General features: G+C 43.2%; 2 protein-coding genes across 4 annotated transcripts in view; both read right to left on the minus strand.

The window, feature by feature from the left end:
- Window positions 1-13,604, minus strand: part of camta2 (calmodulin binding transcription activator 2) — a 33,488-nt gene extending 19,884 nt beyond the window's left edge. For all 3 annotated transcript variants that reach the window (XM_078164245.1, XM_078164246.1, XM_078164244.1), the window contains exons 1-13: window positions 13,541-13,604; window positions 12,688-12,779; window positions 11,622-11,725; window positions 10,317-10,384; window positions 10,090-10,225; window positions 9,560-9,631; window positions 9,307-9,454; window positions 9,093-9,221; window positions 8,779-9,001; window positions 7,588-8,635; window positions 6,882-7,493; window positions 3,722-3,848; window positions 3,418-3,552 (exon numbers count right to left, since the gene is read on the minus strand). In XM_078164245.1, the coding sequence (XP_078020371.1) occupies window positions 3,418-3,552; window positions 3,722-3,848; window positions 6,882-7,493; window positions 7,588-8,635; window positions 8,779-9,001; window positions 9,093-9,221; window positions 9,307-9,454; window positions 9,560-9,631; window positions 10,090-10,225; window positions 10,317-10,384; window positions 11,622-11,725; window positions 12,688-12,721 (2,836 nt within the window). In that variant the 5' untranslated portion in view covers window positions 12,722-12,779; window positions 13,541-13,604. The remainder of the gene's footprint in view (window positions 1-3,417; window positions 3,553-3,721; window positions 3,849-6,881; window positions 7,494-7,587; window positions 8,636-8,778; window positions 9,002-9,092; window positions 9,222-9,306; window positions 9,455-9,559; window positions 9,632-10,089; window positions 10,226-10,316; window positions 10,385-11,621; window positions 11,726-12,687; window positions 12,780-13,540) is intronic.
- A 2,008-nt stretch (window positions 13,605-15,612) lies between these two features.
- On the minus strand, window positions 15,613-26,021 carry LOC117246002 (stress-associated endoplasmic reticulum protein 1). Its single transcript, XM_033609650.2, has 3 exons — window positions 25,733-26,021; window positions 24,299-24,374; window positions 15,613-18,473 (listed from the first exon to the last, which is right to left on the minus strand). Exons 1-3 carry the CDS (start codon window positions 25,814-25,816, stop codon window positions 18,433-18,435), a joined length of 201 nt encoding a protein of 66 aa, XP_033465541.1. The 5' UTR covers window positions 25,817-26,021; the 3' UTR covers window positions 15,613-18,432.
- Window positions 26,022-26,038: the final 17 nt, after the last annotated feature.

A 26,038-nucleotide genomic window follows, 5' to 3' on the forward strand; every position in this document is an offset into this window, starting at 1 on the left:
ACAGTAAGAAAAATAAATCATGTACTGAAATCAAAAATTTTGATGCATCAATAATCATCTTATCATTGAGTCTTTGCCCTCTGAATCATAATCAAAGGGTGAGGTACCTGGAGATTCTCACCCCTACTGTAAATTAAGACCTGAATTTCAAATGTAAGATTATCTAATTCATTTTAAGGCTTTTAAACACTGAGCACGGATTTTGGTCCAAAACATTGTGCGCGTTTTTGCATCATATTCATGACAAACTGCTTGAATTGTGTGAATCTTCACATCAGTTTAAAGAGACCGACAGCGACTGTACAAAGTTAAATGTACTCAATGGTCGCTTTATTAGGTACAGCTGCACAATCTAACATCTCTGCATAAAGCTCATAATGGTTGTCAGACTCAATGAATTACAGACATCAGAAAGGTAGACCAGCAGCAGACTGCACAGGTGTACCTAATAAAGTGGACACTAAACAATCACATCTGTAACAGTAAAGGTAACAAAGTATTTCTGAAAATTTCACTCACTTCTCATTTGTTTGTCAGGTTCCCACCATTGGTCATCATTATTATAATTACTATTACCTTAACTGTAGGTGGTTGCTGTGTTACTGAGCAGCTGTGTAACCATGACAACCCCTACAGAAACACACACACAGAGTCTGGTCCTACCGACACCATCCTGTCTCTGTCCTACGTCCATCTTCTGTCTGTCTGTCCAAAAAATCATGCCTCCTTCTTCTTATTCTCTCTGTCTATGTGTGTGTGTGTGTGTGTGTGTCTGTCCACTGTGATGTCACAGGATAAGTTAACACACACTCGATCTTAAAATGTGACAATGACGATGAGCTGACGAGAGACACAACGCAGGCTGAGATTTAACACACGCACAGTGAGCAGACTGAGCGAGCGTGCGAGGATCAACAAGTTAAAAAGAGAGAGGGAGAGGCAGAGCAGCAAGGCATGGTGGGAAACCCACAGTGAGGGAGGGAGGGAGGGAGGGAGAGACTAAATCTGATTGGTTAGTGTGCCTGTCAATCAACAGGGAGAGTCAGAAATAGCAGCTGATGACTGTGAGAGTGTTTCCAGGTGATGACAGTGGAAAACAGCTCCAGCACATCAATCACAGACAGGGACGGACACACACACACACACACACACACACACACACACACACACACACTGACAGACACAGAGCAGAGACAGCAGGCAGACAGAGAGACAAAAAGGGATAAAGTGGAGGACAGACAGTCCACTAACACACACACACACACACACACACACACACACATACCATGTTGTGTGTCCGTCCTCACAGGACATTTATCAGTCTCTGTGTCTCCATGTAGTCAAAGTGTCTCCACTCACAGTGAGCTGGATAATGTGTCTCACAGACGTACAGACAACTACCAACTGAAGGAAACTTAAGAACATGATGATTCTCAGGAAACTTCTGCAGCACCGTCTCTAACGGCTCCCTGCTGCGCCACTTCATGTCAACATGTCTGAGGCCAAAAGTTGCACATGAACACACCACAAAGACTACAGCCAATGACCATCCGGCATGTAGGTTCTGCACCTGCGTGAGAGGAAATAACCCTCCTCACCTACAGACAGCATTAGTCTGCATTCATCCGTCAAAAAGGGAAACAGGGAGACAGTCTGACGTTAGCTAGCCAGTTAGCAAATCAACTACACAATCCAATGTTCTACATTCTGTCGTCTCAATTAACCACTTGTTAGCAATCATCTTTTTTAAGACACATAAAAGTTTCTGAATTCACAGTGGGGTATTTACTGATGTGTTTTATGTCATAAAATAAAACATTAATCTCTCTTCAGCTTGTGTTAACAAAAGACCTTATTTTACACATCTAAACAAAAACATACTGACTTCAAAACGAGTGGACAGGAAGTGCTAACATGCTAATTAATTTTCCAGGTTTTAGGACTAATTCCTGCAGCACCCTGTTGTCCCCATCTCCCCTGAGTAAATATATTAAAACCTAATAAGTAAAACACAGAGTAATCAATAGTCTGATAAGCTTATCAGTAATAATTCTGATTAAAGCCTCTGTAGCGCCCCCCGAAGGCTGCAAACTAGAAATCCAACAGTTTATCAGCCGATATTTTCCTTCCACCTACCAGCAAATCAGATGACATCACCAATGTCGGTGCTCTGTTTTTCTGTTCTGTCTCAGGCTAAAAGACAGGACTTCAGACTAACAGTGTCCTGATGGGACGCCATCAGGACAAAAGGACTCAGTAATCTCCCATCAGCAGGAGGAGACCTAGTTAACGTTAGCTGTTAGCAGCTAGTTAACTTTAGCTGTTAGCAGCTAGTTAATGTTAGCTGTTTACAGCTACTTGATGTTAGCTGTTAACTGGTAAAAGGTAGTTACTATTAGCTGTTAACTGTTAGGAGCTATTAAATGTTAGCTGTTTACAGCTACTTAATGTTAGCTGTTAACTGGTAAAAGTTAGTTACTGTTAGCCGTTTACAGCTACTTAATGTTAGCTGTTAACTGGTAAAAGTTAGTTACTGTTAGCCGTTTACAGCTACTTAATGTTAGCTGTTAACTGGTAAAAGCTAGTTACTGTTAGCTGTTAACAGTTAGCAGCTAGTAAATGTTAGCCGTTTACAGCTACTTAATGTTAGCTGTTAACTGGTAAAAGCTAGTTACTGTTAGCTGTTTACAGCTACTTAATGTTAGCTGTTAACTGGTAAAAGCTAGTTACTGTTAGCTGTTAACAGTTAGCATCTAGTAAATGTTAACTGTTAGCAGCTAGTTAAAATAAGCTGTTAGCAACTAGTTACCTTGAGCTGTTAGAAGTTAGTTACCATTAGCTGTTAGTAGCTGGTTAATATTAGCTGTTAACTGTTGGAAGCTATTAACATTAGCTGCCAGCTTTTAAATGTAAGCAGCTAGTTAACGTTAGCTGTTAGCAAATGGTTAATGTAAGATACTAGATACTGTCATTTGTTAGCAGCTAGTCAATGTTAGCTCTTAACTGTTAGCAGCTAGTTGGCTGTCAGCGGCTAGTTAATATTAGCTGTTAGCAGACGGTGGAGCTAACACTGAGTCACATTATGATGCTTTCACACTTTATTCAGTAAAATGAGTGTTGGATGAAGGTAAATTAAAATGTTATCGTGATGTGTTCAATGTAATGTAATGGAAAATGTGTCGATGTTTTCACAGCAACATAAAACAGATATTAGAGAGGGAATTATGATGTAATAAATATGGTAAAAAGACTTTTGAAGCAGTGATTTTAAAAGACACAGTTCAGTGTGCTGAATGATATCTGCAGTGTTCCCATGGATGTAGAGACAACTGAAGGAAAGTTAATGAAGTCACTGTGGTGTTTGTGTTAAGTGGTTGTGTTTGTGGTGGTGTGACAGGTGGAGGAGTTGGATCTGACCGTCCAATGAGAGCCAGTCGAGCTGCGAGCTGGGCAGAGAGCTGGCGTTCCTCGCTCGATACTCAAACAGAACTGAAGAGGAAACAGAACCTCCGGACTCCAGAACCTGCAGACACACCAGACCGGCCTCATGGGCTGGAACAGAGACACAGTCCATCAGTCTGTCTGAATCTTTCATTGCCATCAGAAAAACAAATGATGCACCAAAGCAAAAAATAATTAAACGTATTTATGTTTTATTGAACTATCACAAATCAATAACCTCATGCTGTGTGTGTGTGTGTGTGTGTGTGTGTGTGTGTACCTGGACAGTAGCAGCGCAGGACTCCAGGTTGGATCAGCGAGGCGGGGACAGTGCTCTGATCGAAGACACAGGAGTATCGACCCGACAGCTCGCTCCACGGTCCTGTGATCAATACCTTAACACCTCCCTAACACACACACAGACACACACACACACACACAGGTTTAGTCAGAGTTACTGACCGATATATTTACATCTGTTTTAAGAACATCTACGTTTCCATGACAACTGAACACATTTAATCTGAAGTAAGCTAGGACTCTTAAAAAGAACTCCAGTAAACAGAACTCTAGTAGATAGAGTTCAAGAAGCCACAAGATAGAGCTCAATTAGATAGAACTCAAGAAGACAGAATGCTAGTAGACAGAACTCAAGAGGATAAAACTCAACAAGACAGAACTCAAGAGAATAAAACCCAAGAAGACAGAACTCAGGATAGAACTCTAGTAGATAGACCTTAAGAGGATAGAACTCATCAAGAAAGAACTCCAGAAGATAGAATTCAACAAGACAGAACTCAAAAGAATAGACCGCTAGTAGATAGAACTTTGGTAGATAGAACTCATGAGGATAGAACTCAACAAGAAAGAACTCTAGAAGATAACAAGAAAGAAGTCAAGAGAATAGAACCCAAGAAGACAGAACTCAAGAGGATAGAACTCAACAAGAAAGAACTCCAGTAGATAGAACTCAAGAGGATAGAACCCACTAAGACAGAACTCAAGAGGACAGAACTCAAGAAAATAGAACCCAAGAAGATAGAACTCAAGAGGCTAGAACTCAACAAGAAAGAACTACAGAATACAGAGATCAAGAAGATAGAACTCAGGAAAATAGAACCCAAGAATATAGAACTCAAGAAGACAGAACTCAATGAGATAGAACTCAAGAGGCTAGAACTCAACAAGAAAGAGCTCCAGAGGACACAACTCAAGAGGACAGAACTAAAGAGAATAGAACCCACAAAGACAGAACTCAAGAGGATAGAACCCAAGAAGATAGAACCCCAGTAAATAGAACGCAGGAAGACAGAACTCTAGTAGATAGAACTCAAGAGGCTAGATCTCAACAAGAAAGAACTCCAGAATACAGAGATCAAGAGGAGAGAACTCAGGAAAATAGAACCCAAGACGACAGAACTCAAGAGGACAGAACTCAAGAAAATAGAGCCCAAGAAGATAGAACCCCAGTAGATAGAACTAAAGAAGGCAGAACTCTAGTAGATGGAACTGAAGAGGCTGGAACTCAACAAGAAAGAACTCCAGAAGACAGAGATCAAGAGGATAGAACTCAAGAAAATAGGACCCAAGAAGATAGAACTCAAGAGAATAGAAGTCAAGAGGATAGAACTCCAGTTGACAAAACTTAGGATAGAACTCAAGAAAACAGAACGCAAGAAGATAGAACTCAAGAGGATAGAACTCCAGAGGATAGAACTCCAGAAGATAAAACTCAAGATGATAGAACTCTACTAGATAAAACTTGAGAGGATAGAACTCAAGAAGATAAAGCTTAAGAGGATAGAACTCCAGCAGATAAAACTCAAGAAGATAGCTCTCTAGTAGATAAAACCTGAGAGGACAGAACTCAAGAAGATAAAACTCCTCTAACTTACTCTACATAGCCCTCGCCTTCTCTCACTGACCTTCTGTTAACAGTTTAAATCAGTTGAATTCAAAGGAACTTTGTTGCAGAGGAAAACATACATTTGCCTTAGCAAGTGTAAAATCAAAACAAAAATTAATGTAGGTATGTTTGATTGTTAATGTTTCCTTCAGACGTTCTGCTGTTCTCTGCTGATAACCAGGTCACCATCATTATCATCATCATCATCATCATGTTATAGCCTCGTTATATTTATCTTTTAATAAACCTTTAACATTGTATCCCCTCTATGTCAATTTTTCCTCCTGGTATCAGATACTGATATTTTTCAAGGTGATGTATCAAAGTTAAACATTTCAGTAATGTGACAACAGTCGTGGTGAAGATACTGATCAGGTATTGTATTGTACTGAAGGGCAGGAAGGACTCTGCTGCCCCCGTGTGGACAGTTAGAAGAACACCTCACACTGAATGACTGCAGTTTGAGCCTCTTCACATCAGTGGATTTCACACTAAATGTGAGTCTTTTTATTCTTTGAATGTTTTTAATGTGTAACTCCTGACAGGTGTCACTTTGACTTTGCTCAGCGCTCGTCGCCTTTATTAACCCTTCACTGTCTCTGATGTTCATCACTGAGTCATTTAGTCTGACCTCAGGTTCATAAATAACCCTGAGAACAAAGTACTCAGCTTAATAACTTCATTTAATCGTTAATAATACATCATTATTAATTATTGATTAGATTTGTATCAATAATCTGAATCTGTAAAAGAAATGGAACGCGGTAAGAACTACAACATGTACCTTGGAGATGTCAGAAGGAGCAAGAAACAGAAAATAAAAATACTCAAGTACAAGTACCTGAAAATAAAATGTACTCAGTGTAATCATCACTGATTAACAGGTTAAAGATGCTGATCTCATTATTAACCTCATTATCAATAACTAATTATAATTTACTGACTGATGATCAATTATCAGTATTGTTTACTGATTGATTGATTGACTGTGAGTAATTAATATGGATTAATTATGGATTGATGGGTATTTATTATTCCTTGATAACTGATTATTCGTATCGATTACTGATCAGGAATTGATTGATCATTAGTACTGAATATTGTTTGATAATTGATAACTGATATTGATAAGTGATTTATGATTGATTATCAGTACTGTTTATTCATTGATAATTGATTATTGGTACTGCTTTCTGCATGATAATTGATTCTTGATATTTCATTTATTGACTAGCATTGAATATTGTTTGATAATTGATTACTGATAATGATAAGTGATTTAAGATTGATTTTCAGTATTGTTCATTAATTGATTCTTGACTGTAAATAACTGATATGGATTAGTTATGGATTGATTGGTATTTATTATTGATTGATAATTGATTATTGGTATTGATTATTGCTTGAATAATGATTGGTACTGATTATTGCTTGATAACTGATGAGTTGTCAATAATGATTACTCATTGATAATAGATTAACTGTTTACAATGATTGATTGATAAATAATTGATTGGTATTGATTATTAATTACCTCGGGGTAGGACCACTCAGGGGAGAAGTCTGTGATGGAGGCAAGGCGGGTGGAGGAGGAGGAGGGCAGTGGGTGAGGGAAGGGGAGGAAGGACGAGGAGGGGGAGGGCTGGGGGGGCACCATGTAGCGGACCCCCGCCGGGAACACGGCCGGGTTCGGCGTAGCGGCAGGTATGGCAGCGGGATGAGCTGCAACGGGATTGGCCTCCTCGGTGATGAGGTCAGAGATGAGATCAGGAAACTGGCTGTCGAAGGAGATGTCCAGCTCCTCCCCTCCACGCTCGCAGGGCTCCGCTTCCTCCTCCAGCTGCGTGTCCATGCAGGTGTCCTCTGAGTCGTAGCCCCGCCTGCTCTCCTCCTTTACCTGGACTGGGGGCGTCGCCAGATGAGTTGTATCCATGGCGACAGCGGCAGAGGTGGAGTCAGCATCAGGTGCAGGCAGGTGATCGTAGGGCTGTTCCAGGACCAACGGCAGCTGTCCGGTGGCCTGTCGCTGCGTCTCATTGGCCGGCTGGGTGGGTTGGCTCGCTGAGTCCTGGCAAACCAGGAGCAGTGAAGCGGTGCTACTTCCTGTCTGTTGCCGTGGAGACGAGCAGGAGGAAGCGTGGCTTGTCTGAATCACAGAGAAAAAAAAAAAGGAGAGACGGGGCGGATGAATACGAGTTCTCACTGAGGTAAGTAGTCCCTCAGTTTGTTTACAGACTCACCTGCAGCAGAGCCAGCTTAGTGGGAGGAGCGCTGCCTTCATCATCATCATCGTCGTCGTCGTCGTCTCTCCTATCCTTCACCTCCTCCTCATCTTTCCTCCCCTCCTCTTCCTGCCTCCCCCCCTCCGATTCCCCAAGTGCTCCCAGCTCCAGGCAGAGAGGTAGGAGGGGTGGAGCCACAGAGGAGGTGGGAGACAAGGAGAGAGAGAGGGATGGGGGAAGGGAGGACGAGGGCGGGGAGGAGGAGGAAGAGGAGGAGGAGAGGGGGAGAGCTGAGTCTCTCCTGTCTGCCTCAGAGGAGGAGGAAGAGGAGGAGAGGGAGGAGAGGGAGGAGGGAGGGGATACAGAGGAGGGAGGGGTGGAGGTGGGGGACAGTGAGAGAGCGAGGGAGGGGGGAGAGAGGGGGGATGAGGAGGAGCAGAGGGCAGGGGATGGGGTGGAGGAGGAGGGAGGAGGTGGGCCGCCGTATGTCTGACCCTGTTTGGGGGAGTTGAGGAAAGAGTCAGGGTCAAAGGCAGGGGGGAGGGAGGGGGGAGCTGGGGGCGGTGAGGGGGTGGAAGGGGGAGAGGGAGGAGAGGCGGCAGCAGGAGGAGGCGGCGAACGGAGGGAGGAGGAGGAGGTGTTTGAGGAGGAGGGGGTGAGGAGCAGGCCTCCGATGACAGGCGAAGGGAGGAGGGTGAGGGAGAGGGTGGCCACCCCCGGCGCCTGGACGGGAGGAGGGGGGAGGGAGGGGGGAACGGGGGAAGAGGAGGAGGGAGGAGAAGGGGAAGTGGGCCCGCCGGTAGGAGCGGAGAGAGCGGGGGAGAGCAGTAACTGTCCAGAGTGGGTGAGCGACAGGCTCCTGCCTGGCCCCGCTTCCTCACCGCCTCCCCCTCCTCCCCCCTGCCCCCCTCTTCCTGCGATGCTGGTAGTTGTTGCCATGACAAGCACGGCGTTCTGGGGCAGCGCCACCGTCGTCAGGTTGCCGCGGTGGTCACTGTAAAAGCCATTGCCGTGGTTACCCATGGTGATGGTGGCTCTGTGCGGCTGAGGAGGCGACGAGGTCGCGCTACAACACAAAACACATCCAGTGTGTACTTACACACACATACACAGTACACACAATACAGTAACTGTACTATGAGACGTTCACTTGTTCCCTCCGGGCTCCTGTACATCTCTGAACTGCAGCTTCCTGTGTGAGTGACTTACGTGGACGAGGGGCAGGGAGAGGAGACGGGGCTGCTCTGAGCCTGGAGGTGGGGCAGTTTGGCTTCTCCTCCTCCTCCTCCTCCTCCTCCTCCTCGCCCTGCCTCCCCCGCCTCAGACGAGAGGGGGGAGGGGGAGGGTCTGCAGGAGGAGGGAGGCAGTTTGGGGGAGATGATGCGATGCTTGGTGCTGTTACATCGGTGGGGAATGTTCACTCCTGAAGATACTGCACAGACACACAGCATCAGGCAGGTTAGCTTACCTTACAGTGATGTCACACAGTGATGTCACAGAGTGATGTCACAGTGATGCATTACCCTGGGCGGTGTTACAGAGGCAGGCGTGTGTGCGCGGCTGTGGTTTGGTTCTCTGCCGGTCCAGAATGTGTTGAACCAACTCTTCAATACTGAAATCACCTGATCCCACTGAACACTTCATACTGTGAACTGAGACACAAGCACTGCGCGTGAACACCACCGGGTCGATACCCTGACAGCACGTGTAGATGAAGTACTTGTATTTGTTACGTACACATGGGCTTCAGCTGGTTCAGCAGGTCGTCTCGGCTCCACCTCACACTGTCGTGGCGGTCGGCCACCGCACACAGCAGCGGACTGCATTTCCCAGAATCCTCCAGGGACGGCACGTTCAGGTAGTGGACCAGCACGATGTCTGGGTTCTGTCACACATATCACAGATGTATTGATGAGTGACTGACTCTCACTTCAGTTCAGGATGTTTCATGTACATTAGTGTGTGTGTGTGTGTGTGTGTGTGTGTCGACCTGCAGCAGCCAGTAGCATCGTCTGTGGAATGTTGGCACGATGGAGGAATGGACGTAGCAACCATACAGGCACTGCAAGCACACAACAGGCAGAAGTGAGCAACATTCATGCATTCATAACCCTCATATATTAATATGCAGCATCAGTCTGTCCAAGCAACAAGATTCGATGACAAGTATTTTACGAAATCCATGACTTTTCCAGGTTTTCCATGACCGTGGGAACTTTGTCTTTAGATGCTACGACCCAAATTCAAAGTCAATCCAGCAGAATCTCACGGAGGAGTAAGTAAGATGTCAGAAATGGCCAAAAACACCCAAAACATGAAAAGTAAATTCAAAATGGCTGACTGACCCACAATTGAGAAATTCCAGTGAATTAATGAATGTGTTTCTTTTTGTAACCAAAGTGATTTTATTAGGGTCCTCGCAGCTGCCCGGTCCCTAATAATAATAAAGTTATGCTGTATATCATAGTTGTTAGTGCAGATACAGAGTGTGTCCTGCAGGGGGAGCAGTGTGCTGCACACCTCCATGCCCTGGACCTTCAGCTTCATGTGGTCCTCTCTCGTCGTTTTTCCATCCTTCCTTTTCTTCCAGCAGTATCCATCCTTCCTGTACTTCACCTTCTTCCTGTTGTACAGGATGATGCTGCCGTTCTTTGGCCTGAAAGAGAAAAACAACCAGAGCAGACTGAGTCATCAGGTGTGAACCAGCTTCACCTGAGCAGCTCTGTGAGAGTCGCCGAGAGGAGTACCTGGTTTTCAGGCTGCAGGAGAGCCACTCATCATGTCTGTCAAATGATATCAGGTAAGAAGCTATCTCCTGCACAAACACACAGACAGACAGAGACGTTATTGCTGGGTACTTTCCAAACCACAGTTAGCACCATCTCAATAGAAAACAGCAGGCATGGAAGCAGATAAGTGCAGTACTTGAAACGTCCATGATGGAGGAGAAGCTCCTGGACCAACTGGTGGTACTCCCCATGATCCAGCCTCTTTTTTAGGGTCTCATGTACCCACACAGATCTCTGTTTATCTGCTGACAGCCTCTCACCCTCAACCAGAGCTACAGACAGTACCCTCTGCCTCAACATGTCAGGAAGTAAAAAGTACAATAAATAAACAGTAGATTGATTGCAGGAGAAGGTTAGGGTAAGGAGGTGATGGCATGGTTGCCTGGCAACAATAAAAAGGCGTAGTAAGTGTTTTTTTTTTTACTGGTGGCATTCGGATCGGGGCCTGATAGAGTGTTGCAGGGTTGACATTTCTCTGTCGTCCAACCCTGAAGGTAGCGTCACCCTGGTTCCCTCGTCAAAAAGCCTTTGGTATTATCTTCGCAGCTCAACACCACTTTATCATTACTGAAGTCTGAATTCAATCAGCAGAAGTAAAAATCTATCGCTAGGCTATAAACAAACTACACCACGGTCACATGACTTAACATAACCACTACAGCGAGGCTGTAAAGCTGTGTTCGGTGTGACGACTTTCTGCTTTTGTAGACGCTTCTTTTTAGACGGGCGTAGACGCTGAAAAGTTAAAATATTTTCAACTTTTTGAGCGTCAGGCGCCAGTAGCTAGCGCGCATTGAATGAGCGCTTCCAGCGTTTCAAGCGTCTTTGAAGCGTCCGCGTCTCTAGCGTCTCATTTCTGTGTGATCGGCCCTTTATTCAATGCGCGCTAGCTACTGGTGTGTGATGCTCAAAAAGTTGAAAATATTTTAACTTTTCAGCATCTACGAGCGTCTAAAAACGCGCATCTAAAAAGAAGCGTCTACAAAAATACGCGACTAAAAAGACGCCGGAAAAACGCCCGTCTTAAAAGACGCTTGAACGCCGGTCAGACGCGCCGAATCATGGGAAAACAATGGTTTTACTGGCATCGCGTTTCTAGCGTTTCATCTTGGTGTGATCGCTCCCTTCCTCTCTACTTAAGGTGACAGAAATAGACTCAGACTATAAAAAAGCAAAGAGGGTCTGCGGCGTGACGACTGAAACCTGTCGCTGAAGCATTAATTGCGTTGAGTGCCGTGAATCAGGCCAAACTGAGTCACTCACCTCATTAGTGTTCCATCTGAGGCGTTCGTTAGGCAGACTGGACAAACGAGGGAGACACTCCAACAGCTTGTTAGGAAGAAACACCTTCCTCTGTCCTTTGTTTTCTGCACACACACACACACACACATTTACATAGACATGTGTTACGTGTCTATTTGGAGACTCATCAGTAAGTTTGAAATGACACTGAGACATCCTAACAGTGACCCGCGTGTCTGTGCAGGACGTCCACGAGAAGACATGTAACACAGAGTCAGTCACAGAGATCTGTCGTGATTCACTCATTAAATCAACAGAGTCTTTGCTGATGAAGTCTTTGGGTTGAATCCTCACACAGTGACACTGTGATGGATCAGACAGACAGTTCCTGTAGCAGTAGGGATGGGTACCGAAACTCGGTACTAAACAGGCCAAATGACTAAAGACTGTAGTATTGATCATCTCCTACATTAACGGTTCGATATATTTCTCTTTCATTTAGTTTACATGAATGTTATCTTGTACAGTTTCTATCTCGCCAACTCTGTTTCTAATTAGCAATAAAATTGAGACATTCATCACTGATGCATTTTGTGAGGGCAGAAACACCCCGCGACTGAGCATCACACACACATTTCCTGTTACCCCATCCACCTCAGGTAGGATATAGTCTATAATATAGTCTTGATGATATCGTCTTTTTGGCCTTTGTCTTTATAACGACAGGATTGAGAGTTATTTCTTGAACTCAGCAACAAGTTTCTCCTCGTCCATCAACTGACCAATCATCAAGAGGACAGTGGCACTGGAGACGGCTGTAACAGAAAGTCTGATGACTCGGTGGGAAGACGGGACGGTCCGTGATCAGACCAGGTATCCACTGACCAGAGACGTTTCCATACTACTCAGTACCGAGTTCATTCAGTCACTACCATACAGGTGAGGAATACAGGTACCCAGCCCTGACGCCTGACAATCACTTTGAGGCAAAAAGACGACATCACCAGCAGCAGCTGGTTACCATAGCAACTGAGCTGGAAGTGTCGACATGTGCAGGTGTGAGTGATGATGAATGGCTGGGACTGACCTGTCTCTGTGGAAACCATCTCCTTGTTGCTCATGGCGACGAGTCCATGCAGGATGAGTCTCACACAACACACGGCCGCCCACACTGCCCCGCTGCACACACACACACACACACACAGAGTCAACAGTCTGATCAATAGGACACACACACACACTCCTTCAATAGCTCCCTGTTGCCTAGCAACTGCTGAATTTGCACCCACTTTAAATGTGGAGAGTGTGTGTTCATAACTGACAGTGTATCAGTGTGTGTGCTGAGTTACATAACACTTTCAGTTTTCCATCCTGCTCTGTGTGTGTGTGTGCGTGTGAATAATCAACATCAGTAACAACATTAAACACACACACATACAGATGGATGTGTGTCTCTGTCTCCCGGAGGCCCGGCTCAGACCGCAGACTCGCCTGATTGCTGTGGCGGCCTCACGGAGCCTCTCTCCGGGCTGCGGGAGCTCAGCTGCTCCCGGCCTGCTCGGCTGGCTAACTTTAAAGCTAACGTTTACACGAGTGTCCGCTTCGCACCATCACAAAATCTGACAGCAGGTTTGAACACGTCAGTTACTTCCGTTAGAGCCCGACCCGTTCAGACTGATATAAACTAATGATTAATAAGTCATTCTCATGTTTGGCTGTTTAGCTGCTCGGCTAGCCGGATAGGCTAACGGCAGGTCCCTGTCAGCAGTGATTAAAGCCGAGCTGCAGGGTTCTCCCTCCGGGTTACACCGAGCTGAGCCGAGCCAGTCAGCGGACACTAACGTCTGGCTACATAAAGACATTAACCCGGGTTAAATAAGAGCAGACACCGGAGAACAGCAGGTGTTTAAAGGGAAAACAGTCTGTTAAAGCTCCTTTACCTTCCGCCTTCAGCACAGCCGCCATCTTCTCTGTCTGTGACGTCACTGCGTAGCTACCGTGGGGGGCGGCGTGTTGGTAGTGGTGGGGTGTATTACCTGGAGATAATTATGTTACTGTGTTTCATCATGTTTTACAATGATAACCTGCGCGTGTTGTGTGTGACTGCATGACTTTACTTTATTTACAGTCACATAACGTGTCAACAGCAGTTTGTTTACTGACAGGCAGGGCCGTAGCACCGAACCCTGGGCCCTGTGCACCAGCAGCCTCTGTGGGCCCCCCGCCCCCCTTTTCCTGATCCACGACCTAAACTATAATCGTAAATTTTATTTGTCATTTTAAATTTCTGTTGAGTGTTTGTGAATTTTATAACTATGAGTTATTTTTATTTACTGTTATTCTTAATCCTGTGGAAATGAAGTAGCTGCATATCGTCTCTTCTGTACCTACTGAGTTTCCGTAGCTCCTTCTGTCTGCCCCTCACAGTGCTATTTTGCTTCGCTGGTGTTCAAGTCTGATTTGTAGTTGTGTGTCAGCTTTATGCAGGCCCTACGCTGTAGCCTACGCCACTGTGAGGTGGTGGTGTGTCTGTGTCACTCTGCAGTTACACCTCCAAAACACTAGTCAGCAGTGGGATTTCTGTGAAGTGCTGTAAAGTTAAACATGGCTTAATAGCAACAATTTTATACACAAGTGCACAAATAGGCTTCACAAGGCTCACAGACAAACACTTGTCTTTATCTGGACACATTTTCCCCACAAATACAACATGCTAATGTTTTTAGCACAAGCCTATGGCATTTTACATTGTATAAATTAGCCTAGCAGCTAGCAAACTTTTCCTCTGCTCATATGAAGCCAGGGACAACAGCAACATTTACCAAAGGTAACGTTACAAAATTCAGCTCAATTACAACTCACAAGGTTCACTGACAAAACAACTGTCTTACACGAAACACATTTTCCAAACAAATACAACATGTTAACTTTATTAGCACAAGCCTATGGCATTTTACACTGTATAGATTAGCCTAGCAGCTAGCTGAGATTTCATCTGCTCATATGAAGCAACGATAAATCATACACGACTTTTGTTATGTTGTGAAGGCTTTATTATCTTCACAATTTATTGTTTCTTATCTGTGAAATTAAAGTAAATAAAAGCTTCGTTTCCACTGAGGGAAAGGGGTGGTGCGGCGTAGGGTACACCATGGGTAGAAATCCTGCTGACGTCGCACTGAAAAATGCTGCTGCCTTACATTATTATTTACTCTGTAAAGTGAGCGGTTTATGTTGTAATCTTTGGTGCATTTTGTTTTTACTGTCATGACTGAAGGTCATTAATGTGCCATTATGTCTTCCACGTACTTCTGGTATGTTTGTTTGTTTAATGTGATCATTGTAGTGTAGCTGCTAAGTTTCTAACCCACATGCACTTTTAGACTTTGTCCACCAGGTGTCAGTGTTTTTCATTTTGAATGTAGTTTGTTTTGGTTTTCAGGAAATGTATTGCTCTAACTTGAATGAAGTGTTCTACAGTACATTTTAACAGCCCTTGGATAATAATGTGAATATAATGTGATGTCAAGATGATTGCCTGAATTCATCAGTTACTGCCAAAAACATGTTTTGTGAGGTCACACTGACATTAGACCACAAAATTCTAATCGTCCAAGTGGACGTTTGTGCCAAATTTTAATAAATTCCCTTAAAGTGTTCTTGAGATATCGCATTCACAAGAATGAGATGGATGCAAGAGACTTTTAAGAACCAAAAACGAATCAGTTCATCATTGCAAGTGGACACTGTGCCAAAATTGAGGACATTCCCTTCAGGCGTGTTTGAGATATCGTGTTCACAAGGTACCACACAGCTTCACCCTGCAGGACTCCACTCAGTCCGGACTGGAGAAGGTTTCTGGGTTGACTGTGCTTGACAGGCAGGTAGGAGGCTCAGATATCTGTGAGTGTAGCTGTGCTGTTAGACTTTATAAAAACAAGTATGTAACAAACGTGTTTCAGTGTGGGTGCTGAGAGGAGACAGCAGAGAGGACACACACATCAGAGGCCAGTAGAGAAAAATATCTGTGGTTTATTATTTAGTATAAAAGCGGAGCACGTCGTCTGCTTCACCTTCCAAAGACTAAACCGACACCTGCTTTACAAAACCAGCAGTTCACCATCTGACTGAAGCTCTGAGCTGAGATCAGATTTAAACCTGTTTGTCTGAGGAGACGGAAACAAGAGCAGACTGCTGCTCTGAGGTCATCAAATACAGATCCTGTCATTTACACTGCCGCTGCTGCTCAGACATGACTTATTTTACTTCAAGGGTTTATATTGGCATTGTCTTCTCATCACCTTTAACGGAAAAATCCAACTTTAACTTCTGTGAGAAGACAAACAAGTAAATAATTTCATGTTGAGCATCATGTCTGTGCTTTATGTTACGAATCGGTTTAATTTTAGACTCCCTCACATTCTCATCAAGACATTTTCAAAACTTTCCCATGACTTTCTAAGGACCCATACAAAAAAATTCTTGCCAATTTTTTTTAAACATATCAGATTCAAACTCAATTCAAACATATTTTGAGTTAGCTGGCAGACAAGAAGGGAGAGACGAACCTAAGAGAAATTACTGAGACGTACGCGATGAACAAAACGTTGCGTCCCATCGACAGCTACAGAAAATTAATTTATTACGTTACATTTCATATAAGGTTATCCATAGAACATTAACCTCCAGGGTTCCCACACATTTTTAACCAATGGATTTTCAAAACGTTTCCATAATGTTTTACCCTGCTGACATCACTTTGCCCAGGTCTCTGCCATTGCCAAGCCGTACATTCTTAAAGACACACGCTCCAGGCATTTGTGGATAAGCAAACTGCACTCATGGTAACTTAAATCGCTCATTAGATAACTACTAGCTGTGTATGCTAACGGAGCAGACCGCCCAACATATTCTCATCCCAAATCACCAAATGTCGCAGCTTTATCAGTGGACCTACACGTCAAAATATGTACCCTCCTGCGTCAGTTTTTGACGTTCAGGGACAGCGTGTCAATTTACTCGTGTTACATGCAATTAACTTCTGTTCTCACAGGAAATAGAGTATCTGCTCGTTAAATGCATACAGTCTTTTTCAGAATAAAGTTACAGCGCAGGCAAAACACTTTGTTTTTAGGTTTATTTTCTAAAGTTTAGGCAGCAAAAGCATGCGGTTAGAGATAGAAAAATACATAATGGTTTGGCTTAGAATAAGCGCAGTTGTTGCTAACGTCATTTAACATCACGTCACATGCAACACTAGCTTAGCATGCCACACACACTAGCACACTACTTTATTATTAAAATAGCTTGACTGATTTGTGGTTTCACACAGGAAACCTAACGTGGACTTCCAGGTTTAAGTCCGACGTTTGTTTGACCTGTCCGCCTCCCTGCCGCCTGCCATGTTCAGACTTTATACGACAGTGGTGGCCAGCAGCGGTTCATATCGTACCACCGTGAAGGGTGCCTCTGTGCATCAGTGTCTCATACTGAGGTTCACAGACAAAGCGGCAGTAGTTGAAGAGTTGGGCGTGAGAACGGGCCGGATTGGCATATACAGGCACTTCACAAAATGTCAAGGCCACGTCCCCTTTTTGGGGGGCCAGAAAACCACAGATCCTGGAGATGTCAATGCAATTAGACATGTTTGGATTATAATTTATAATTGTTCTTTGTGTATGTCTAATAATTGTTTCTGAACCTGAGTGTACATTATGTCTTCATAAATGGAGGTTGATCGCCATCACGTCACGTTTCAGCGGTCATAAAGCGCAGCACTAGATTTTAAATCAGTAATACAAGGAACATGTTTTGAACGTTAGACATGTTTTGATAAAACAATGTAAACTCCAAACTTTTCCGAATCATTTTGTTAATTCCAAACCATTTCCAGGCCGGGCACAGTTTTGTTTTAAATGTAACTTTTCCAGGTATTTCATGACTGTAGGAAACACGGATTTCATTACACACAACAAAATTCCATGACTTCCAAAGCTTTCAAGGGTTTTTACGAACTCCAAAAGTTTTCCAGGCCTGGAAAATGTGACAGTGAAATTCCATGACTTTTCCATGACCGTGGGAACCCTCTGTTATAAACCGACTACAAATCAAAGCCTGTGATCATTTCTGATGATTTTAATTCATCTGTCATCATCAGCTGTTTCTTGTCTCTGTAGGTCATCTCAGGAAATATTGGTCTCATCTCACACTTTTAATCTGCTGCCACTGAAACACTTATTTCACATTAAAAGCCCGCACATATTTCACATTAAAAGCCCAACAATAACAGGCTCTGCTGGAGGACTTTTAATGTGAAATGTGCAGAGGAAGTGTTGAGGTTTATTGGCAGCAGATTAAAAGTGGAAAATCTGGACTGAGCAGTTGAAAGATGAGGATCAGGGTGAATGACAGGTGAGTGAACGCCTTCGCTGCGTCTTCTGTCTGAGCTTTATTAGTCACAGTGGTGTCAAACCGTTTAAACTGAACACAAACAGGAAGCTGATGGTTTGTACTGATGAGCTGAAACTCAGCCATCTGTTCTCTCAGCTGATCTCAAGTCAGACAAACTTCAGCGAAATGTCAGAGACAAACAGCAGAGATCAACATCTGGACGACTGTGTCAGACAACAACAACCAACAGTAATCAATAAGCAATCAATAATCAATATCTGATCAGCTTCATCCATAATGAAGAGAGTAAAAAAACACAGAGAGAGAAGAAGAAGAACCAGCTCAGATTTAAACTCCACAGGAACAACTGTGTGTGTGTGTGTGTGTGTGTGTGTTGGGCGGGGTCATGGGACAGGCTCGGCTCCTCCAGGGTCAAAGGTCATCACATGCCCTGCCTGATGCTCTGGATGATCTGGAAGATGGCTGTAAGGACACACACACAGAAGATACAGTCACATAAAGTAGACAGGATTTATGAAGTAAAATTAACTGTAAACACGATCTAACTATAAAGCAAGGAATTCTCAAACTGAGAATGTTGATATTGGCAGCGCTTAAGGAAATAGGCCCATTTAAAACTGTTTTTCTGAAGCTAAACTATTAACCACTTACAGTAACTAGAATTACTGCGTTGTGGTTGTATGACTCCGCCCACCAGTCCAGTGTCTCTGACAGTCTCCATCCATGTCAGTGAAAACATGGATGCTTCACACGCAGAAGATCTATACAATCAAGATTAGAGTTACCAATTCAGTATCTGACCAAATGTCTCCCCTTCTGTTCCTGAGATATGACGTTAAAACATGATGATGTCACAGTCAAGCTGACCTTTGACCTTTCAACCTTCATTATTTTATCCTTTTGGACATTTGTGTCAAGTTTTGTCAGTATTAGTGTATAAATTCCTGTGTTATGAACAAAAACATGCTTTGTGAGGTCACATTGACCTTTGAACACAATATTCTAATCAGTATATTCTTCAGTCCAAGTGGACGTTTGTGCCAAATTTAAAGAAATTTCCTCGAGGCAGTGGTTATTTTTAAAGTACTGTAAATTTCCAGTACAGGCTTTTATTATGAAGTGCAGTTTCCTGTTGTAGAGTGAGTGAATAGCAGATAGCTACTTCACAGGGACAGCAAATTAGCTTGACAACAAGGGGGGGGGGGGAATTCAATTTTTAGATGCATCGAGATTCTATCTTGAACGATGCGAGCATCGATGTGGAAAACTCATAATCGATTTTAATTTTATTTTTTTACTTATTTTTCAAATTACCATAACTCCTCTACCATTCACGCTATCGACGTAATTCCAAGGGATTCTGAAAGCTGATATACGGTACATTACGGTAGTGACGTCATTACCTGTGCAGGAGGAGAGTGACGGCTGCCGAGGAGAGTGCAAGTTGGAGTGATTTCGCGGTGTTTTAGCGTGTTTTCACTATAGTTCGTAGTTTTGCCATCGTTCGTCTTTTTTGCAATAGTTCATGTTTTTATAGTTCATAGATAGTTATAGTCAGTTATAGTTTTGTAAATACTGGAGGAGGAATGTCGAGGAGGTCGACGAGGGACAGGAGAGTCCCGTTGAGATTTGTGGATGAGGAGACTGGTGGAGTGTCGTCAACCACAGTAAGTAATACAGTTTGTATGCACTGGATATGTATTCCCAGCTTTATTACAATAATGTTTTTCAATATCTAGTGTAAATTTTCGTATTGGCTCATTTTAGAATCGAGAATCGTTTTAGAAACGAAATCGTTGCCCTCGGAATTGGAATTGAATCGAATCATGAGATGCCTAGAGATTCCCACCCCTAATGAATATATTAAACTGTGCGGACCTTTAACTAATGATCAAGGAGAAATCTGGACCCTGTGGCTGGACCAGTTGGGAACCACTGCATTAAGGTATTCTTGAGATATCATTTTCACGAGTATGAGACAGAAAAGGTCACAGTGACGTTGACCTTTGACCACCAAAATCCAATTAGTACACCAACAGTGGTTTTCCTCTCAGCGTGTTCCATCTTTTTTTTTTTTACATTATTTTGGGGCACAAAGACGTAAAATAGCAACTTAATGTACAGTTGTTTAAATCTAAGCATCATAAAACATCAACAGCTGTGTGTCCTGTGTTGCTCAGGACCCAAAGGGGCAAAGTGTTGAGTGTGAAGTTGTTGCACGCAGCAACACCACAAACCAAACAGTTACAGTTCCTGTTCTGAACTTTAAACATGCACTGGTGTTTATAACCACAAGTGTAAATACACACAGAGGAGTGAAAAGCCAGTGTATAAAGATAAAGATTTAGTGTAATGATGTGATGATAGCACACGTATATATAAACCTCACAGTGTACAGATCCCCATGACAACGTGATGCAGCCGGTGATAAGAGAGACGACTGACAGCCTCAGCTTCCTGTCGGTCTTATTGCATTAAAACACTTCACTCGCTTCTCTTTAACGTCACGTCAGCCTGCAAACTGACAGATCTGTGTCATCAGCGAACATGTTGATTTCTGTTGTCACTTCCAGCTGTGACTGTAACGATTAAACATTTATAGTTACACACAGTGCTACGACATATCTGGTGTTTCTGCTGTGATTATTTTACGTTCTGTGTTGCTTTGTTACCATCTTTCATTAATCAAATCTACTGACACAGAAAGTGAACAATGTACTGCCGCACAAAAAAATCTGTCAGTTAAAGTTTGAATCTTTTTACAGCTTTATCTGCAACTCCTGTGTTTTGTGAAGTAGAATTACTGTTGCTGATAATGACTTCACTTCCCCTTCACAAAGAGCTGTCTGACAACAAGGTAAAGTGGTCAAAATACCCTAAATATAACGTACAATTAAAGGTTCAGTGGGTCAGATTCAGGGGGATTTAGTGGCGTCTAGCAGTGAGATAACAGATTACAACCAGCTGAAACTTCTCCTGGGTAGAATTCCTTCAGTGTTCATTGTTCAGGAGCTGAATTATCCTCAGAGGTGCCTTCCTCTCAGAAACAAACAGTTACACCAGTTAAACGCTGAATTAAGACGTTTAACAGTAAATTCTGAATGTTGTCCATCGTATAGGGGCTGCTAACTACAGTGGACAATGCAAATACATTTTTTTCTTGGAGTATTACAACTTTGTGGTCTTGAAATAATACAACATTCCCTCTAAAACGTTTTGACATACTTTTTTCTAAATAAATAAATAAATGTGTAGACTTTTTTCTTGAATCATTCCAACTTTTATGTCTAAAATGTTCAACACTACTTGACTTTTGTTTCCCAAAATATTTTGACTATTTTTCTCTGAACTTTATGTTTTTTTGTTTTCCAAATATCGCAGGTGATTTTAGTGAAACTTCTCACGTGCCAGGCGTGTAGGAGAACTACCATGGCTGATTTGAAAACATGAATGTCCCTCTCTAGAGCCAGTGTTTGGTTTGTCCATTCTAGGCTACTGTAGAAACACAGCGGTGCAACATGGTGATCTATGTTGACAAGAACCTGCTCACTATGTAGATATAAACGGCTGATTCTGAGGTAACCAAAACACAACAACGCTTATTCAGGTGATTGTACACTAAAGAAAACATACTGATTATATTTTATTCCATTTAAATCCAACACACACTGGAGCTTTATGCGGGATTTATACTTTTGTGTTGAATCAACACCGTACCTACTCTGCGTTGACACAGGGCCTACACTGTACCCTGCGCTGTAGCCTGACGTGCACCTCCCCAGAAATGTATCTACATATCGTGGATGACGCAGACTTCCTGTCTGTCTCTATAAGCTGAAACCATTTCCCTCAGTGGAAACAAAACTTTTATTTACTTTAATTTCACAGATTAGAAACAATTAACTGTGAAGACAATAAAGCCTCCACAAAAATAGCATTTTAAGTCTTGTGTGTGATTTATCCTGGCTTCATATGAGCAGAGGAAATCAACACTCCTTCACTAGGCTAATGTAAAATGCCATAGGCTTGTGCTAATACCGTTAGCATGTTGTATTTGTTTGAAAAACGTGTTTAGTATTAACATTACCCTTATTAAATGTAGCTGTTGTTCCTGGCTTCATATGAGTAGAGAGAAGGTCCAATAGCAGCTAGGCTTATTTATACAATGTAAAATGCCATAGGCTTGTGCTAATAACGTTAGCATGTTGTATTTGTGGGGAAAATGTGTCCAGATAAAGACAAGTGTTTGTCTGTGAATGCTGCGAGTTATAGTGAAGCTGATTTGTGTACTTGTGTTTGAAACTGTCTCTATTAAGCCATGTTTAATGTGTGTTTAATGTGTGTTTAATGTGTGTTTTAGGTGTGTTTTGAATCAATCAAACTTTACAGCACTTCACAGAAACCCCGCCGCTGACTAGTGCTTTGGAGGTGTAACTGCAGACGACACCGCACAAGTATAAATACTCACAACAGCGTAGGCTATGGCGTAGGGTCTGCATAGAGCCAACACACAAGTATAATCACACTTAAAAGCTAACTAGTTGAGGGAGCGTTTGCTCAGTGCTGTTTGGTCTTCTACATGTGACGCAGGGGTTTCTACCCAGAAGTCACTGTAAACAAACGCTGTGATTGGGTCTATAAAGGTAAAGACACAGTGTAATGATAGGATGATAGCAAACATATATGAACTTCAGAGTGTACAGATCTCCATGACGACATGAAGCAGTCAGTGATAACAGAGAGACAGCTCGGCCGGGGCTTTATCATTGTATAACACCGTATTTAAAAATCCTGACGGTACGATTTTCAATACCGTAAAAAATCCTCTTCTTTCTATTCACCTCGTACTGCAGAGGCTGTAAGGTGGATGTTTTGCATATAGTGCACATCACGTGCCATCAGAGACCAGTCTGGTGCAACAGGCACCTGAGCTGACATGCGTGAGGTGGGGATAATGTTACAGGACTGCCGGCCAGCAACCACAGAGAGAGACTGCAGGGAACAACAACTTGTTTTCACATCTAACTCAGTGAATTAAGGATTTATTTCAACCAGACCAGAGAGAGTGATTGTTGGAATAACTAAGCTTCTAGCAAGACTGAGATTTGACGACTTATATTTTGTTTTTATCCGGTTTGAATGAAGTGCGAGTTAAGCTAACGTTAGTCTTGGTTCTGTCAAAGGGAAAAACATGAGTCAGAAGGTGTGCACTTTTATTTCTCTGTTCAGAAGAATTTTAACCTTCTTGACGTTTAGGAAGTTTGTTTGTTTGTTTATTAGACTGAAAATGACAGGAGAGCTTGTGAAACTAACGAACTCGCCGGTCGGCCGGCGTTGTTGGTGGTGGAGATGTGCTGCACACTTGAACCATAATGTACCATACACCCTGGTGAAATTCTAGGAAGGTAAGAACAAACAGATACCACCTAAACCTAGTGGCAGCCTCAGCTTCCTGTCTGTCTTATCAGATTAAAACACTTCCTCTGCACTCACTTCTCTTTAACTCTGTGTCAGCCTGCACAACTTATTTAGAAGAAGATGATGTACTTCATCGATGCCCTAAGGCAAACTCATTTTTCACTCCGTTCCGTCAGCTCCCTCACTCCGTCAGAGTGAAGGAGCTGCCCATGGACAGGTGCCCCATTCAGACAGATGAGGCTAATCACAAAACAGGCACGAGAGTCCAGTGAGACAGAGTCTGGGCTTTTCTAAAAACAGCTGGAGCGGCTGGAACCTTTCTGCCCACCAGCGTGCCTCTCGTTATTGTTTCGTATTTGGTCAAAGCTGTTCTGAGGTACACATGAAGCTACTTAGAGGACTGGGCGGTAGGGGTAGATTTTAAAAACTACTGTGCACTCACAGAGCATCATTTCCTCTGTTAGAGACACACTGGGTGCAGAGGAGCTGTTTCATCTGTGCTTCTGTTTCCCACTAAGTACTTTAAGACAGCGAGGTTTCTATTTTGGCTTTTGGTTTTGTTAGGTAAGGTTAGCTGCTGTTACTTAAAGAGTTCTCTCGTTTCTCGGTTATATTTCTTTCTTTGAGTTGCACAGCACACACAGGCCTTTTTCCCCTTTTCATTTCGCCTAAAATTTTTGTTTGTTTTGCTTGATGTTGCTTCCCTTTACGAGCCGGATCTCAACAGGAAGATGAATTCTCATTAGTAACTGCTCAGTAGGAATATCGTCTGTTTCAGAATAAAAGTCAGCTAACATCGGAACATTCTGTTCATGTAAACACAATGTGTGTTCGCAGTGTATCACACACACGGCGGAGCTGAGACTCACCTGACCCACAAACCACGAAGACAAACAGAGCGAGCAGCCACGGTCCCACCGGAGACTTCTCCTCATTTACAGGCCGCTGGAACACACACACAACACTTATTAACTAATAATCACTTGTTGCAGCTGTAATTAGGTCTGTTATTACTGATTTATTACGACAGAACAGCTTGTACCTCGAGTCTGTGGCTGCATGAAGACAGGACTGAGCATTCTGGGTAAATACAGACTCCCTCTGACTACTAACCACAGCTGACAGAGATACTTCAACACATTTAGAGTGTGTGTAAATCAAAAGGTGTGTTAGTGACAATAAATTACACATGTGCTGATGAAATGTGACAGAGGTGTGTGTGAAAACATCCCGAGGTGTGTGACTGGTGAACGTCAGCAGGTCGGTGCCACGCTTAAATATCCCCTTAAATATCATCCAAATAATGACACACTACATCAGCATGATGAGTTTTTAAGTGAGAAAAAGAAACTAAATCACCTCTTTGACTAAAATCAGAGAATACTCAGCCAACAATTAGACTTAGTTGTAATAGTGTTATAGTGCTGTCTTGAACTGTGTGTGTGTGTGTGTGTTTGGCCTACTATAAACACACTCCTGTCAGAGGATGGTTTCCGTGTTCACACACTTATGTTACAGCTATCCAAAACTCCTTTTACAAAACTGCATATTTAATGCCCCACTCTGTTTGTCACAGTAAACATTAAATAATGAACATTGCGCGGCATGTATTCAACACCTCTAAAGCTCTTCTTAAATTCGTCATATGTATTATTCTCATATCGTAATTAATCAAACACTCTTTTAGTCTTTTGTGACTGATTTGTACCATCGCGGCGCCTCCGCCCACTGCAGTGTTTACACCGAGAGGAAGTTACTTGAGTTACAAAACATCAACAAACAAACCACGAACAGTAAATTTGTGTATGCCGAATTGAATACTGTCTGTAAGGCAGTCGAGCAAATGCCTTCAATAATATATATATGGCGTATAGCTCTGTGGACACGCAAAACCGAATTAATGTCCCACATTTACTTAAGGGGTCTGGCTCTATTACACTTCATTCAATTGTTAGCCAGTCAGCAGGTTCCACAGAGCAACATCTGGCTATTTGCCGTTCATATATAAACCATGATAATATTTTACGACAAAATCTGACATATTACTTAATTAGAAGCGATATTAGCTTGATAATGTGCTGAGAAAAGAAGCGGCTCACTTGTAGAGCAGCTAATGCTAATGTTAGCTCCACCAATGCTAACTGCTAGCTGCTACTCTGCTTCCAGCATTTGTTTTTAACCCACAGAGCTGAATTATATCAGAATATTGTTCACATTAAACAGCCTGTGTTTAACTCATCAGGTCGAGCTGCAGCTGTACGGTAGAGACAGAATCTGTTAGCCGTTAGCCTGGCTGTCAGTACCGATGTTTTCTGGACGTGTCCCCGCTGTGTGATCGTCTTGCTGTGCCGCTCGTTCGCCACTTTCATCCGCTGCACCGCCGACATGTTTCAGGATTCACGACCGGGTCTGGACCAGGAGGACGGAGAGCCGGGGACAGCCGGGAGGAGAGGACAGGGTGAGGTGCGCCGGTATCAGTCACAAAGAGTCCCGCTGGAGAGGAGCCTCTGCCGGGGTTTGTTTCCGTGTTGTTAGGCAGCTAGCGACCGAATGAAATGCTAACTGTTAGCTAGCTGCTAGCCTATCAAGCTAACCGTGAAGCGACTCTA

This window comes from Epinephelus lanceolatus, chromosome 22 (assembly GCF_041903045.1).
Source record: "Epinephelus lanceolatus isolate andai-2023 chromosome 22, ASM4190304v1, whole genome shotgun sequence".
Classification (NCBI taxonomy): Eukaryota; Metazoa; Chordata; class Actinopteri; order Perciformes; family Serranidae; genus Epinephelus; species Epinephelus lanceolatus.